Raw genomic sequence first — 14,514 nt, forward strand, 5'->3', positions numbered from 1 at the left:
CTGGAAGCCGATTTGGACAAAACATTTCCAGTTGACATACTGCGGCTTGAAGCAAGTCGGGCCAAAAATATACTGAGCACATACTGACCAGTTAAAATCCCTGGTTAACTTGGATCTATGGAATTTAAAACTTTCCTCCCATTCGGTTCGATTTTCCTCAGCTGTGTGTGTCCAGGTGGCAACATGACTAGAAATATCTTAATGTAATTATTTGAGGGTAAAAACAATGGAAGCACCTAAAACATGCATTCATGCACTGACAAAATGTAATGTATGCACAACTGCCTTCTCTTGTTCTGAATATATAATGGAGGTGAATATTCTGTGTACAATAATCTGAAAGCATCTACAGGGATGTACAATGTAGTGTTAATATATGTGTTTGTGACCTTTGCACACAGGCAGGGGACTGCTCCACTGTCCGTTGAGTCGACACTGAGCTCGAGCGTTTCCACTAAGGACGTAACCTCGGTTGCAGGTGAAGTTGACAACATCATTGAGGTTGAACTCGCTGCCATTGGTCCGCCCGTTGGCTGGGTTGCCCGGATGACCGCAAGTGATTGCTGACGGAGTAAAGAGAAGTTGTATCAGAAACAGGATGTGTGTAAAAGGTTTTGTCCGGAGCCCAATGGCGTCATCTTTTTTACTGTAACAAATAACTGCTGCAGAGACTCGACTTGAAAGAACATAATAAACTCTAAAAAGCCTAATATGTGTGACTTTGTCTGAATTTGATTTACTAAGTTGATAGATTAAAAATTATTCATGTATAAGGTAGCAGTGAATCACGATACACTGGCGATCGACTATGATGGTGTTGGTCTCATCAAAGTACTTACGGACACAGACAGGTGTGGTTCCGGACCACCGATGATCTTGCTGGCAGATTCTGACTGATGTGCCGATTAGGCGATATCCTAACATGCACTGGTACACCACCGTGTCACGGTAACTTGACCCGTCTCCACTTATGTGCCCATTGACGATAGGGTCTGGAGAGTCACAGTGACCAGCTGGAAGACACAGAAGGATATAGATTAATGCACTATAATTAAAAAACAACTTAAACTCACTTTCTTAGGGTTTTAAAGTCATCGCTGTGGGTTCAGCTGTCCTGTATTATAAACGTACCACATGCCAAACAATGTGCAGGAGCCGTTCATATATAGTAAAACTATAAATCAATGTTCAGACACAGTGCAGCTCTGGGACTGCAGCCCTAACCATAAAAAACACTCATGGTCGTGCTGTAAGTGGCCTTGAAGTACAGCATCCTTTCATGATTTCTTAAACCCGAGCAAGTCAATTGGAGGACACAACATGAGAGCATCACTGTGGAGAATCATTGGATTGTATTCAATACTATTTCATCTGTAACGAGACCAATAACCCAGATTTCACAGTCAATTCGTCCCTTCATGTTTCTGTGCCTCACGGAGTCAATGATTGAAGCCCAAGGCTGTTTGATGTATTTTTCTCCAAATGATTCGATACACTTTCTTAAATGATGGTTAAGGCTGTCAAAACAGACATCTAAAAAATTGATTATTTCATATAACTCATTAGAGATTAATGTTAATGGGCTGCTGATGTTTCTACCACGTGTCTAAAAAGCATCTAGGACCCACTGGATAAAAAATGATTTTTATTATGATTTCAAAATTTGCTCACACAGTTCACACAAAACAGAGAAGCTTGTGATGATGTGTAAAACTGGCACGTTTCAAAGTGAAATGCTAGTTACATATTTTTGTAGAAATTAGGAGGAACATATGTTTGGCTTTAGTTAAAGAGACACATTTCCAAATTTAATAAACAAGACACATCTTGCAGGGGAATTACGCCAGCCGCAACACTTGTCAACACGTTCATGTTCTGAGCCGTGAGTACTCAATACTACTACTAATATATGAGCAATGATTAGTAGATTATCACATCAGCAATCTACTCATTATGACATTACCACATGGGTACCCAGTGCTCAATACATTATTACAAGAGTACTCAGTAGCCATTCTTTTTTTATTTGCACATGCGCAATTATTACTACAATATGATGTAATTAGTAGCCTCCTCATTACTTCTTTATTCCATGTATACCTGTTATAAAATTGCATTGCATCACACTACATTAATACATGTGTGGCCTTCATTTTCATCTCAACTACACATATGATAAGATTTGCCAAATCTGCCCACACACACGTGAACGCCTGTCAAAGTAGCTACTCAAAACCTACCAGGGCAGCATGAGACCAGAAAGCCTGTACATAATTTTGTGTGGGTTAATAAATGGGCACAATAGACTTCATGAAATGCCTTCACAACACTTCATTGATAAACCACAGTATCAAGGTCAGTCACTTTAGCTTGAAAACACATTTGTATCTGTATCAATCAGTCATTCAGTCATACTGACTTCAAATGTTAAACTCGTCTTACATTAATGCTTATGTTATTTGGCTTTTTCCCCTTTTCTTGCCCGAGAATTTCAGAATAATGACATGAAGGTAAACTTGCTCTCTATTATACATTCATCACATAAATGTGGATAAAATTTCTTACACAGGTGTGCAACTCCAAGGTTGAATCATTGGAGTGGAGTGTGCATGTAAAATCAGTATTAATCATCTCATGGCTTGTGATTACTGAAGGTCTAAATCAAGCCCTTAATGTAATAAGCGATATAATGTCTCATAGTACATCATTTGAGTTACTGAGGCATGTGCACAGTTTATCCTACTTATTGCTTGTCTAATTTCCATAGACTTTATCAAGACACCTTTATCAACCCCATGTTTTAATAAAGATTATGAGTGGTATGTAGGCCTTCAAACATTTCCATTCATTCTTTACAAAAGGCCCTTGACACAGTTTTGCCCTCTGTGCAGTACTCGCAGGACCAATGCATACAACAGATAAATATGGAGCCTTCATCACATTATATGAATATACGTGTATATGATATTAACATACTGGTCTTTAATTCGGCATAACACTTTAACATTATTTATATTATATAAGATTATCAAAACCACAAGTCTCACAATTGATATCAGGTCATGCTGGATAGTCAACCAAACATAAAAGATACACACGAGATATTTAATGCAAGATGCCTCCAAGCCTTTGATTTAACTCCATTAACAGCTACTACAGTTCATTACCAATATACACTGCTTCGTTTCAGTCTTAATTATTCATATCCTTGAATCTGTGGAATTTACTTTTAATTATTGCTCATGCACTTCATGCTATTTATTTCTTTGAATGTTTTAGGACAGGATGCAACCCAATGTATAACCTCTCACATTAAGTGGAACTTACCTAGACACCTGGTTTCGGCCCCACTCCAAAGCCCGTTGGCTCCGCACTCTCTGACATGTGACCCCACCAGGGTGTAGCCATGGTTGCACATAAAGATTGCCGTTGCTCCGAATGTGGTCAACGTCCCCAGTTTGGCCCCAAAGGGTGGAGAAGGAAGATCACCACAGGAGATGACTAAACAATTAGAAGCACATTATAAGATCATTTGATTACAGTCACACAAGAAAATAGATATGATATAGCATTAGGAGGCTATGGGTACAGTTAAATGATCTGTGTTATATCTGGATATTAGGTGGGTTATGCTCCCAGGTTGTTTTTTGAGGTAAGGTGGATGAAACGCTGCGAAAACTGAATTTATGTTTTTATTTAGAATTCAAATAAACTTTTTCTCCTGTCCTTGGAGACAGTTTGAAGAATGGACACTTGCGTTGCATTACTAAATCCCTCAGACATGCTGCAGCGTGAGGTAGGTCAACCCAAATAGTAAGGGATCGGGAAAAATTCGAAAAACAAAATGGGAATGTAGCCCAATAATGTTGTGGTCTAAGACGGTGTACGATACATTTTTTATCATTTCTATTCTCAAGTTTACAAAGTTGACCTTTTCACAGAAAAATCTTATATTACATAAGACTGAGAAGCTCTAAAAGTGTTCTAAGTCACGGTTTTCTTAGTACTTTATGAAATACTAGCAGAAAAGTTACACTGCAGAGTAACTCCGTTTGACAAAACAATAATGCACTATTGGCAACACATAGTTCACATTAATGAATCATAGATATCAGTCAGTTGAAAATTGTTTTCACCCTGTCAAGACATTGCGTGCAATAGTTAAGTTGTCGAAAGATATTTGCAAACACATATACCCCTAGGAACTAGTATACGTGCAGATGAAGTGTGAGTGTATAGGGTGTCTTCTCCCGGGAGGTTTTGTTTTCACTGCCGTTTGATGGTTCATTGGCAGGTTTACGCAAAATCTACTGGACAGCTATCCATGACGTTTTATGAAAGGATGGGGAATGTGTCATAGCCATTATATGGTGCCACTCAATTTCGGTGTGGATCTGGATCAGCGGTCAGAGCCAGGAATTTACAATCCACATTTTACAACATTACTGTTTATTCTCTGAGAAAATAATTCATGGGTCTTGGTGAAAAAAAAAATCTGGCATGTTTACATAACTGATATTTATGAGTCTGTGCAATTTTGTGAGGATCCAAATAAAAATCTGGATGAGTTTCATAAGGGGTCTGTTGGGCTATTCAGTGCTTTTCTGGTTCATTCATTGGTTTATGGTTCCGCATCCATGCCGAGTATCTTCATATGAGAAGTTACATATAGTCTGGAGTGTGAAGCATTTCATGGATGTGAATATACAGTCTGAGGACACTCAGTTGAAAAGGATTTTCTAGATATGGCTGTGTGTCTGTGTAGACTCATAAAGAAGCTATACCAAATCATCCTGAGTGCACACACATCATATCACAGTTTAATTAATATCTTAGTCAGAGTAATGAGTATTCATTTAATACTGAGGCGTTTTGCTCTCAGTCATATAGTCATCATGATGATGTGTATGTCAATACTAACTCTTGCATGTAGCTGGGTCATCGGATCCTTCCCACGTCCCATTGGCAAGGCAGCGAAGTGTCCGATGTCCCAAACCCAAAAAGTAGCCCGATGAGCATTCCAGCATCACCATAGACCAAAACTCTCCCAACCCTCCATAGAGCAGGTGGTAGGTCATGTGATCCGTCAACACGCCCTCAATGATAGGGCAGTGAACCGCTAAAAAATAAAAATACAACAAAATAAACTGTTAACTTAAGAATATCGCTAGTTTCTATAATACACAATTTATAAACTAGAAGAATCGATTATTTTAACTATAGGCGATATCATATAAAAGCAAGATTTACTTAAAGAAAGTAATGCTACAATACAAACTTTGTTTGGCTTTATATATATTGATAACAACTATCAATCTTTTTCATATCTTTTTACCTGCATATTCTTTGCAATTTCATTTTTGTTTTTTTTAATTCAATTTATTCATATGACACCCCCTGGCTGAGAATAATTGTCCAAATACAAGATTAATAAATGTATCCTATTTCCAATGTCTGCTTCATGAAATTTCTTCCACATGCCACAAAATTTATTATGTGATAATAAGTTCTACCTTTAAACATATTAATTAGAAAATAACCCAGGTTACTGTGTGACACATGACCCAGTTAATGTATTTTTAAGAATAGTTTGTCAATAAAATAGTAGTTGCTGTTTCTGGGCTTTAAACATTTGATCACTAAATGACATTGAAACCACAAAAAATAAGCAAATGTTTCTCCATCTATTGAGCAAGACTGTGAGATACAGGTATGAGTTCTGCTAATGGCTAATTTTTGTTTTCTTATCAACTTATACTCACGTAGACATCTTGGGACTGAGTCAGCATTACTCCAGGTGCCATCCTCCAAACACACCACTGTCATCGAAACACCAGGGTCAAGTTGGAAACCCTTGTTACAATGGTAGGTAACTTGGCTACCGACAGTGTACTGGTAAGCATGGAACGTGCCATTGCCTGGCGATTGAGGGATTCCACACGAGATAGCTGTAGCATCACAAAGACATATATGTCATGGAGTGAATTCCTCTTAGACAGTGAGTTCTTAACTCAGGTCAGTACACCGGTGGTCCTTTGGACCCCTATGTAGATGATGAATGTTTTCAAAATCTTTACCTTGACAAAAAGGTGTCGGTGTGTCCCACTGGAAAAGCCCATTGGACTGGAGCCGGCAGGTGGAATTAGTTGAGCCCACCAGGCGGTAACCACGGTTACAGAAGAACTGCAGTCTGCTGCCTGGTTGGAGTTTGGTTCGGTTGACCACACCCCCATTCGCTGGGGGATCATTAATGCTACAATAGGCCGCTGGAGACGCAGAGGAAATAAGAAAGACAGGGGGGTAATGAAATAATATTTTCTGTTTTTTTTCTCAGTTCACAGGAAACATTATGGCTCCAACTCCCATTACCAGGCATTGTGGATAAAAGACATTGATTACCGTCCATTTCCTTCATTGCATTACAGCTGGTAAACAGTGTCAGTGAGTTCAGAGAACATGCTCAGAAATCTGTCAATAAATTAAAGATAGAAGCAGAATATGTTTCTATCAATTAAAGTCCTTGTTGGCAAACCTTTCCAAGTAATGTAATCGTTTCTTCTTCCAAGAACTGAGTATAAAAGCTCAACTACTTGAGGTCAGACAACGTCAGGTACAAAATGTCACAAGAGGCCACTTGGTTCCCTCTTGCCTGGCAGAAATCAGTAACAATCAGAAATAAATCAGTAACTTATGCCATTTTCATCAGGTTAAGTGTTTCACGTCTCCCTTACCCAAGTGACTCATATACAATACAGCTCACTCTACCTGCTCTAAATCAATCTGCTCCATCTGCACAGCAAATTTTTATATCTTATCACAGCGTCTCTCTGACATCATCATTCGCTGGTTGTAGAAATATTCAAAGATGAGGGTGCAGTCCTTTCATTTCTTACTAGTGACTTTTTAACTGAGAGACAAACTTCTCTAGGATTAGATTTTATCCCTGAGCCTCCGTATCAGGTGATTAACTGTCGTCTAATACTTAGTTTCAGTGGCAATTTTATCTGGGCTGTTAGTGATTGCATGACTTCTCTCCCAGTCTGCAGCAAACACATACAAATTTAATTCCTGGATAAAATAAATATCAAATAACCTTCCAAACCTTTGTGATACAGAATGCAGTATTTAATTAATCCCAATGGGGAACTTTACAAGAGAACATATTGCTAAAATTCAGATTATACCTTTGCAGACAGGAAAATATGGATAGTCAGGACAAACTAGTTCAGGAGTGTTGACAATGCAACATGAGATTTCACAGACAGCTATGTAGACTACAAAATACAACCAAAAATGTTTTATATGTTTAAGTATGGCCATTTGAATAATATTCAATTAAATAAAGTTTGAATCAATTGAGCAGATGATTGCTCTCAGCTATATTCCTAAATACTGAATCCTTCATTTACATACGTTCTTATTTTTCCCAGGTAAAACGTGACCTTTTGTGCCTGAAAAAGTTAAAAAGGTAAATTTACTCGACCCAATGACAGGAACCATAGGTAACACAGACCCTTACATTCACACACTCGCACCCACATAGATGCACAAACACACAAGCACACATACAAACTTATACTATTGTGGGGGCCCTCATAGACATAGTATGTTTTTTCCCCCATAATATTTTTTGTTTACTTAAACCCTGAAGTTAAATGAACCTTAATCTTCCACCACAGGTGCAGAAGTGAATTAACATAGCTAATAAGTCATAAATCAATGATATATGTAATTGATAAACATACAATATATATACTGCACTCTCTGTGTATGCTGTTTTTCATTATAGAGCACACCAGAGCATGAATAGTGTATGGGAAGTAAAAAAAACTACTATAAATTTCTGTTCTCTATATAGCTGCCATTGTCACGGCAGTACAACACCATGGGGAGAAGAGGATGCTGTTACTTCAGACCATTGTGTAGATATAACCCACAGACTGAAATATATCGCACATTACTTTTCAGCACAGACATCCAGGTCCCTGACCTTGTGACTCGCTCCTGTTGAGCCCAAACGGGTTAATTGATTGATTAAGAGCAGCAAATGTAAAAGTTTCAGCCCATGATTAAGGGGCAGCTGAACCTCACAGCATGAATCTAACAAAGCTAATGGTTAAAGTACCATGGAGTTGGCAAGACCCTGCAGAGATAATACCCTCAATCTGAAACAAATTGTCAAATTAACAAATTGGTCTTGCTAATTTTCCTTGGCTTCTAATTAGCCTGATGCATTAAACAAACAATGTTTCCAATTAGCGGTGTAGTTTAAATGATTGTGGCTCATGTACCTACACCCGTGATGCATCGATTTATCTTTCATGAGGAGAAAGGCCATTGGGTTGTCTATTTATACAGTGAGAGAATTTTTTCTATACAGCAAGATGGGAACAAATTCAAGTTGTGTTTTTCTTTGACATCGTAGGACACTCACGGCCAAAAACATCCCCTAAAATAAACCTACACAGAGAATCAGCCCATGAACATAATCAGTTTTCACAACTTAAAGCTGTTGAACAGATAAGGAGTTAGCTGATAAATAATATTACCGATATTACTCTCCTGATGTGCAGTGGCTGATTATAGGAGCAACGGGTACGAAAGAAAAGGAAGAAAGGAAAAATCTTACCTGAGTATCGCATCTTGAATCCTCTCTTGTTGGTTGCGTGATCAGTGGACCACCGTAGGTAGAGCTGATTTGTTTTGGATGTGAAGTTCAGCTGAGATGAGTGGTTACCACTCAGAGCAACAAGCAGAGGGCTCTGTCCCGAGGAGCCTGGAGAAAACAAATTAGTGAGACTTTAGAGCTGCTGTGTTTACAGTGGACTCTATAGATCACAATTTGGAATATTCATATAATCAAATGAATATCAGCATGATCTGAGATGGAGCTATACAATATTTTGCAGTTTGAGTTTTATAATTTCTGTGTTATGCAGCTCATGAAGGTGACGGCCTCATTGAGCTGCTAGATGCCTCAAAATGGTTTTTACCAGCTCTTGCAGAAGGACTGGTATTGTCTTAGAGAGCGTATGTGTGTTAGTGTGTGTGTGTGTGTGTGTGTGTGCGTTTGTGTGTGTGTCCATCCGTCAATATCTGCCTGATTGAAAATGGGTGGGGCCATGAATATTAAGTACTCATGGGATAGAATCAATCCCACTGGTTGTAGATGTATTCTGATTGGAGCATATTGTCCTTCTTTGAAAACCTTACCAGTCTTTTATTAATTTTTTAATATAGCATTGTACCCATTATTTAACAATACAAACATTTACACACTCAATCAGCTGTAATGTTGACACCTATTGACATTTTGTTCCTTTTCAACAAAGTGAAGGGGACTGCAAATCAGAAAACATCTCGGCACAGCCGCCTACTCAGCAATTATGCCATCGCCGTGGGCAGCATCAGAGACGAGACTGAGTTGAACAGGATAATAAAGATATTGAATGTTTCCTCATCCTGCTCTGGGATTTTATTACAAATCCCAGAATTCAAAAGATATTAAAGTCATGTGTTATGTTGGCTCATTATGATGTTGGTTACAAACTAAGCTGTAGACCCCTTAAATAGGACACAATGATTTAAAGATTTGATATTCTGACAGACATTTGCAAATCATTTTAGTTGTCAGTAATGAAGCTCAGCATAAGTTCAATCACTAAGAATATCTGAAACACTAATTTATTCACAACTCTCTCTGTATCTGAGTCTCCTTCCCCTAACTTTCTGTAATCGGCTGTCTGTGGGTGTTCTCTGTAATCCAATCAGATTCTGCGTCAATCTTATTCAGCCAATCGTGTAGTTGCTTTCAAACTTTAAATCTTTTCTCCTCTTTCTCGTTGTCATTTCAGTGAGTCACTGCGACTCTCCTCCACCTCAATAACCTCCAGTCTTCATGCCCAAAGTCCGTTCATCTTTGTATTCAGATTCTCAGCATCTCTCCCTCCCATCACAGCCATCACCACCGTCTAGACGCCGACGAGGTTTCATATTCTACTCACGGCCACACCCCTTTGAATCATGACAGCGTCATGAGGGGTCGAACCGCCAAAAGACTTTCATTTATATTACATCATTTTCTCATCTCTTCTTTGCACGACAATACACATTTTTTTGGAGTTATTTGTGAGGTTATTGCACAAACTAAATAAATAAAGTTTAGAAAGTTAATTCACATACTTGTGGTTCCATCTTTGTGACGAAAGCCTAACCTACACCGAATTCTAACCCTCACCCCTAAGCAAAGACTTAACCCTCAAAAAAGCCTATGAAATATATATCCTCTCTTTCCAAAAATGTCCTCACTCTGTAAAATGCTCAAAACGGTCCTCAAAAATATATAAGTACAAGTCCACGCACACACTTTCAAACATAATGAAACCTTTTTGGATTCCAGGCAACAACAATTAATTGTTGTGCATCTTATCAGCTGTTGTGCTTTTTATTTTTATTTGAAAGACATGAATTAAAGCAGTGTGTGATGATGAAGTGTGTATGTGTGTACAGAGTTGTAATAAAAACAGAGGATTAGCTTTGTATACCATCAAAAATCTCTAGTTCATCAAACTGTTTCTCGCTGTGGAACATCTCTACGTAGATATTGATGGTATAACCTGGGAGACAAGAGAAATGCATTAACAATCACATCTAGCTGCAGCTACAAAAGCTGCAATATGAAGTCAGTACCACATATACATGCAAACACACACACATTGCACACAAACATTTATGCATATGCATTATACATGTAAGTGCACATAAACATGCATATCTTTTATGAGTGCACAGACTTGCAGACATCACTCTGACACATTATATTCATACTGTATGCACCCCCAGGACACACACTGTACCTTGAACCATACGTAGAAGCCAGGAGCATGTCTGGCTGTTGGGGTAGTTGCTTGGAAACCCTGGACTAAGTATGACTCCTGATGATGAAGACCGCTCCTCATTGGCCGGGCACTGGGCTGGAGGGGGACAGCCAAAAGCTTGTCAGATTGACCCAAACATGGAAAGATTACAGCTAGATTTCTTGCATCCCTTTCATCCAATGTTAATGTTATCCTGCCAACTTATTTTACCTGTCTTGTGTCACCAGCGCTTTTGAAAAAAGAGCCTTTTCCAGCATAGAAATTCAGTTGTTAATTCAACTTGCTTGCACTGGCAACAGATGAACAGGGGTCATGTGGGGCTTAGTCAGAATGTGTATAATCTCTAGAGATATGGTGTCTGCCTTTAAAAGCTTCCTATTCAATGAGTCACTTAAAGCCTCTCCCAGTAGTTCTAGGTGATGACTGTACAGGTATCATGTCAAAGAAAAGGATCTGTCCTCCAGGTTGTCTGGGGACACACTTTGGTTTCATGTTCTCTTATAAGAGTGCTTGCCTCTTTTGTAATGGAAATCACAATCTCCATTCTACTTGTACTTCTAGTGTATGAGGAAAGGATAATTGAGCAATATTCATCAGAAATTCAGTTTTGTTATAGAAATACCAGGAGCTGGTTCTTCCAATTGATGTATTCAAGATGCTAACTGCTAGTAAAACGGCTGCTTTCTACATACACTGACATTGAAGTACCAACAGGGTAAATTAATTATATGCCTCTTCACTATTTTAAGTATAATAAAACGAGAGGCTTTGGTATAATAAGTCTAAGTGACTGGCACTGAGCTTGGTTGCGGATGTGTTGGTGCAACAATTGCACAACAATAACCAAATTGCGGCTAAATGAAGTGCAGCAATATGTGTCCTCTGATTCAATTCTCTTTTGATTCTTCAAGTTTTGGTTCATATTAGTGGGTAATAGTAGCAATGGTAGTAAGGTGAATTAGCATTAAATTAGAAGTCTGTCTTTAAGGAGGAGGGTTATCAGCTTACTCATGTGGACTAACACTCAGCCAGAGTAAACAGCTGTATGATATCTTGTGTCGCTGCAAAGAGAACTTGGTTAACAAAACTGAAGTCCTGAAAAGACCTGGCTCTTTACAGAGCAGAACAACACAACAACAAGGACCGCTCAAGTTGCATTATGGGAAATGCAGGATTAGTGTTGACAAATACACACATTTCAGAGTAAATACAGTCAATACAGTTAAAATTGAAATGGCTTTTACAGACATAATGCTGTGGAACACATATATGTCAACGTCAGAGAGATACAAAGGGGACAATAGCCAGAGGATCCTTAAAGTTTAATTTCAATAACTTAATGTGTTTAACCAAATTAAGTTCACTACACAATCGGAGCTCTTCAAATCCACAACACTTGCTGGAATTCAGGGTCATATTTTTTTACAATGATGAGTGATGTCTTACCTTGACATGATGGTGGTGGGGCCTCAAAGAGCAAGTGGGAGTTGAGACTGCACATAAGCTCTGCTTTTCCAATCAGTGTGTATCCAGGTAAACAGCGATACTTTACAATATCACCTAAAGCAGAGGAGATATTAAAACCTTGTTGAACTCCATTCTATAAGCATTTCTACAGTTAAGTCTTCTTGATCATACAATTCATCATACCTGGGGAAGTATTATGTAAAACTAGTTATAAGTCTGAACCTTTACGGTATTTATTTTGCATGCAGAGTGCTGAGACATAGTTGGTTGGTTGTATTACTCCATTTTAAGAGGCAGAATTGACAGGCCTGCAATCTTGAAAGGGGCAGAGATGTAATACATGTTCCAAACATAGCACCCAGGAGTGTACAGTCACAGCATGTGGCCTCTGTATGTTTAAACGTTTGGCAGAACAAAAATACAACGTTTACCCTTTCCTTGAGGTCGTTCACAGGTTGCATAATTGGCTTTTAGACTGACCGACAATAAAACTGCCCTGTCTCTTAGAGGCTCTCCAATTTGCCAGGTTTTATGGATGTAAATTTGACACTACATGCTCTCAAATGTTCGAAGGGCTTTTAAGATTTGTATGTGTGATTACTGCAAACTCCATGCCTTGGGTCTTTACTTTGTCACAGAGGATGGAATTGAGTCTTTCTGTGAGTAGGTGCTTCCCATTGCTGCTGATGTGGTGTAGTGGCAATTATTCAAATTATCCTTAAACAGTAAATCACAAATATAAATTAGTGCTGTCACAGTCAAAATGTAAATTATCTGTGTCCTATCAAGTTTTTTTTTTTTAATAAAACTTTTACACCATTATTCATTCATTTTCAAAAGGTCAAAGACACAATTATAAAAAACAAAAAAATCTACAAGTCTTTCAAAAATTAACTAGGTTTACTGGGTTTGTAAAAAGATGACATTTCAAAATGTACGTTTTCTTGAGAAAAAATATTTTTATACTTTGCCCGAAGCGAACTAGACTCTGGCAGAGTAGCACTGGCAGGGTAAATTGATTTTTCTTTGGGTTTTATGAAATGTGTGCTGAAAAAAAAAGAGTCCTCAAAAGGTCACCAAACCTTAAAGTAAGATGCTTTGAGCAAATCACATAATACAGAGCTGAGGGAAAATGGAAAACTTGACAAGCGATATTTCTCCTAAATTGAATGTTATTCAGAACCTAATGAAAAAATACGAAATGTTAGACTTCAAAACAGAAAAATAGTTGTGTTTAAGACAGTGTTTGTTGTTCGACCAAGCTCTCCACAATAGACACAACACAATAAAAAACAACACTTTAATTAGGACGTTAGTTTATAGAACAAAGCTATTAACTGACCACAAATCATTGTAATGATTGCCCAAAGCATTTCATTACCACTACTAGTACCACTATAAATTTCATTAGGACATGTTTAGAAATGATGGAAGCCTTTCAGTTTTCCCATTAATAGGACCTCGTTAATGTTTATGCTTTTAACCAACATCATCAGTGATGCTTCCCCCTCCACCCTCGGTTCTCCTCTCCTCAGCCAGCCCCACCTTGAAGCAACTTCTGCTGCCTCTGGTTAATTTGATGGTTCTTTGACTGCTGGCCCTTGAGATGCCCAGCATGTTGTATACTTTGCAGAGAGACTTACTGTACCTTGAGAAAAGCCTGCCAAAGTCATGAAAATCCAAAGTTAAAAAATTTAAATGTACATTCTATTTTATAGCCAAGAGTGATATGGGTCCTCTGTCATTTCATTTGAGTGATTCTATTCAAATGTACCGAGAATCTTCACACATGTTGCTTGTGTCAGTGCGTCACAGATACACATGCACACACAGAGGTTGGTGTGTCTGTTTTTCTACTGTCAACATATTTTTTGCTGTATGCAGGTTATAATTATTAATCAGGCTCATTACCTATCTGGAAGTCTTCATCTTCATATATCACCTCTGCGTTCTCCACAGCAGGCGGAGGAGGGCATTTCTTCAGACGATAAGCTGGAGAGAATGAAATACAGTAAGGTACTCTCTATTGATGAGATAGAAATACTCAAAGATATGAATTAGTTTATTCTTAAAAATGATTGAAATGCAGTGAAGTGATGGAGAGCAATAGAAGTGAGTGAAAGAAAAAATGTAGCTGTGCTCTAGCATCTCTCCCTCTGTGCCTTTTTTC

General features: G+C 38.3%; 1 protein-coding gene across 1 annotated transcript in view; it reads right to left on the bottom strand.

Moving 5' to 3' along the window:
* The window catches only part of LOC133952820 (CUB and sushi domain-containing protein 1-like), a 284,080-nt gene that overhangs the window by 37,998 nt on the left and 231,568 nt on the right, over positions 1 to 14,514 (bottom strand). Inside the window, exons 46-56 of the mRNA XM_062386890.1 lie at positions 14,256 to 14,336; positions 12,324 to 12,437; positions 10,857 to 10,973; positions 10,545 to 10,616; positions 8,630 to 8,776; positions 6,078 to 6,266; positions 5,763 to 5,948; positions 4,922 to 5,119; positions 3,328 to 3,501; positions 840 to 1,013; positions 390 to 563 (exon numbers count right to left, since the gene is read on the bottom strand). Coding sequence (XP_062242874.1) covers positions 390 to 563; positions 840 to 1,013; positions 3,328 to 3,501; positions 4,922 to 5,119; positions 5,763 to 5,948; positions 6,078 to 6,266; positions 8,630 to 8,776; positions 10,545 to 10,616; positions 10,857 to 10,973; positions 12,324 to 12,437; positions 14,256 to 14,336 — 1,626 coding nt within the window. The remainder of the gene's footprint in view (positions 1 to 389; positions 564 to 839; positions 1,014 to 3,327; positions 3,502 to 4,921; positions 5,120 to 5,762; positions 5,949 to 6,077; positions 6,267 to 8,629; positions 8,777 to 10,544; positions 10,617 to 10,856; positions 10,974 to 12,323; positions 12,438 to 14,255; positions 14,337 to 14,514) is intronic.

The sequence above is a fragment of the Platichthys flesus genome, chromosome 1, assembly GCF_949316205.1.
Source record: "Platichthys flesus chromosome 1, fPlaFle2.1, whole genome shotgun sequence".
Classification (NCBI taxonomy): domain Eukaryota; kingdom Metazoa; phylum Chordata; class Actinopteri; order Pleuronectiformes; family Pleuronectidae; genus Platichthys; species Platichthys flesus.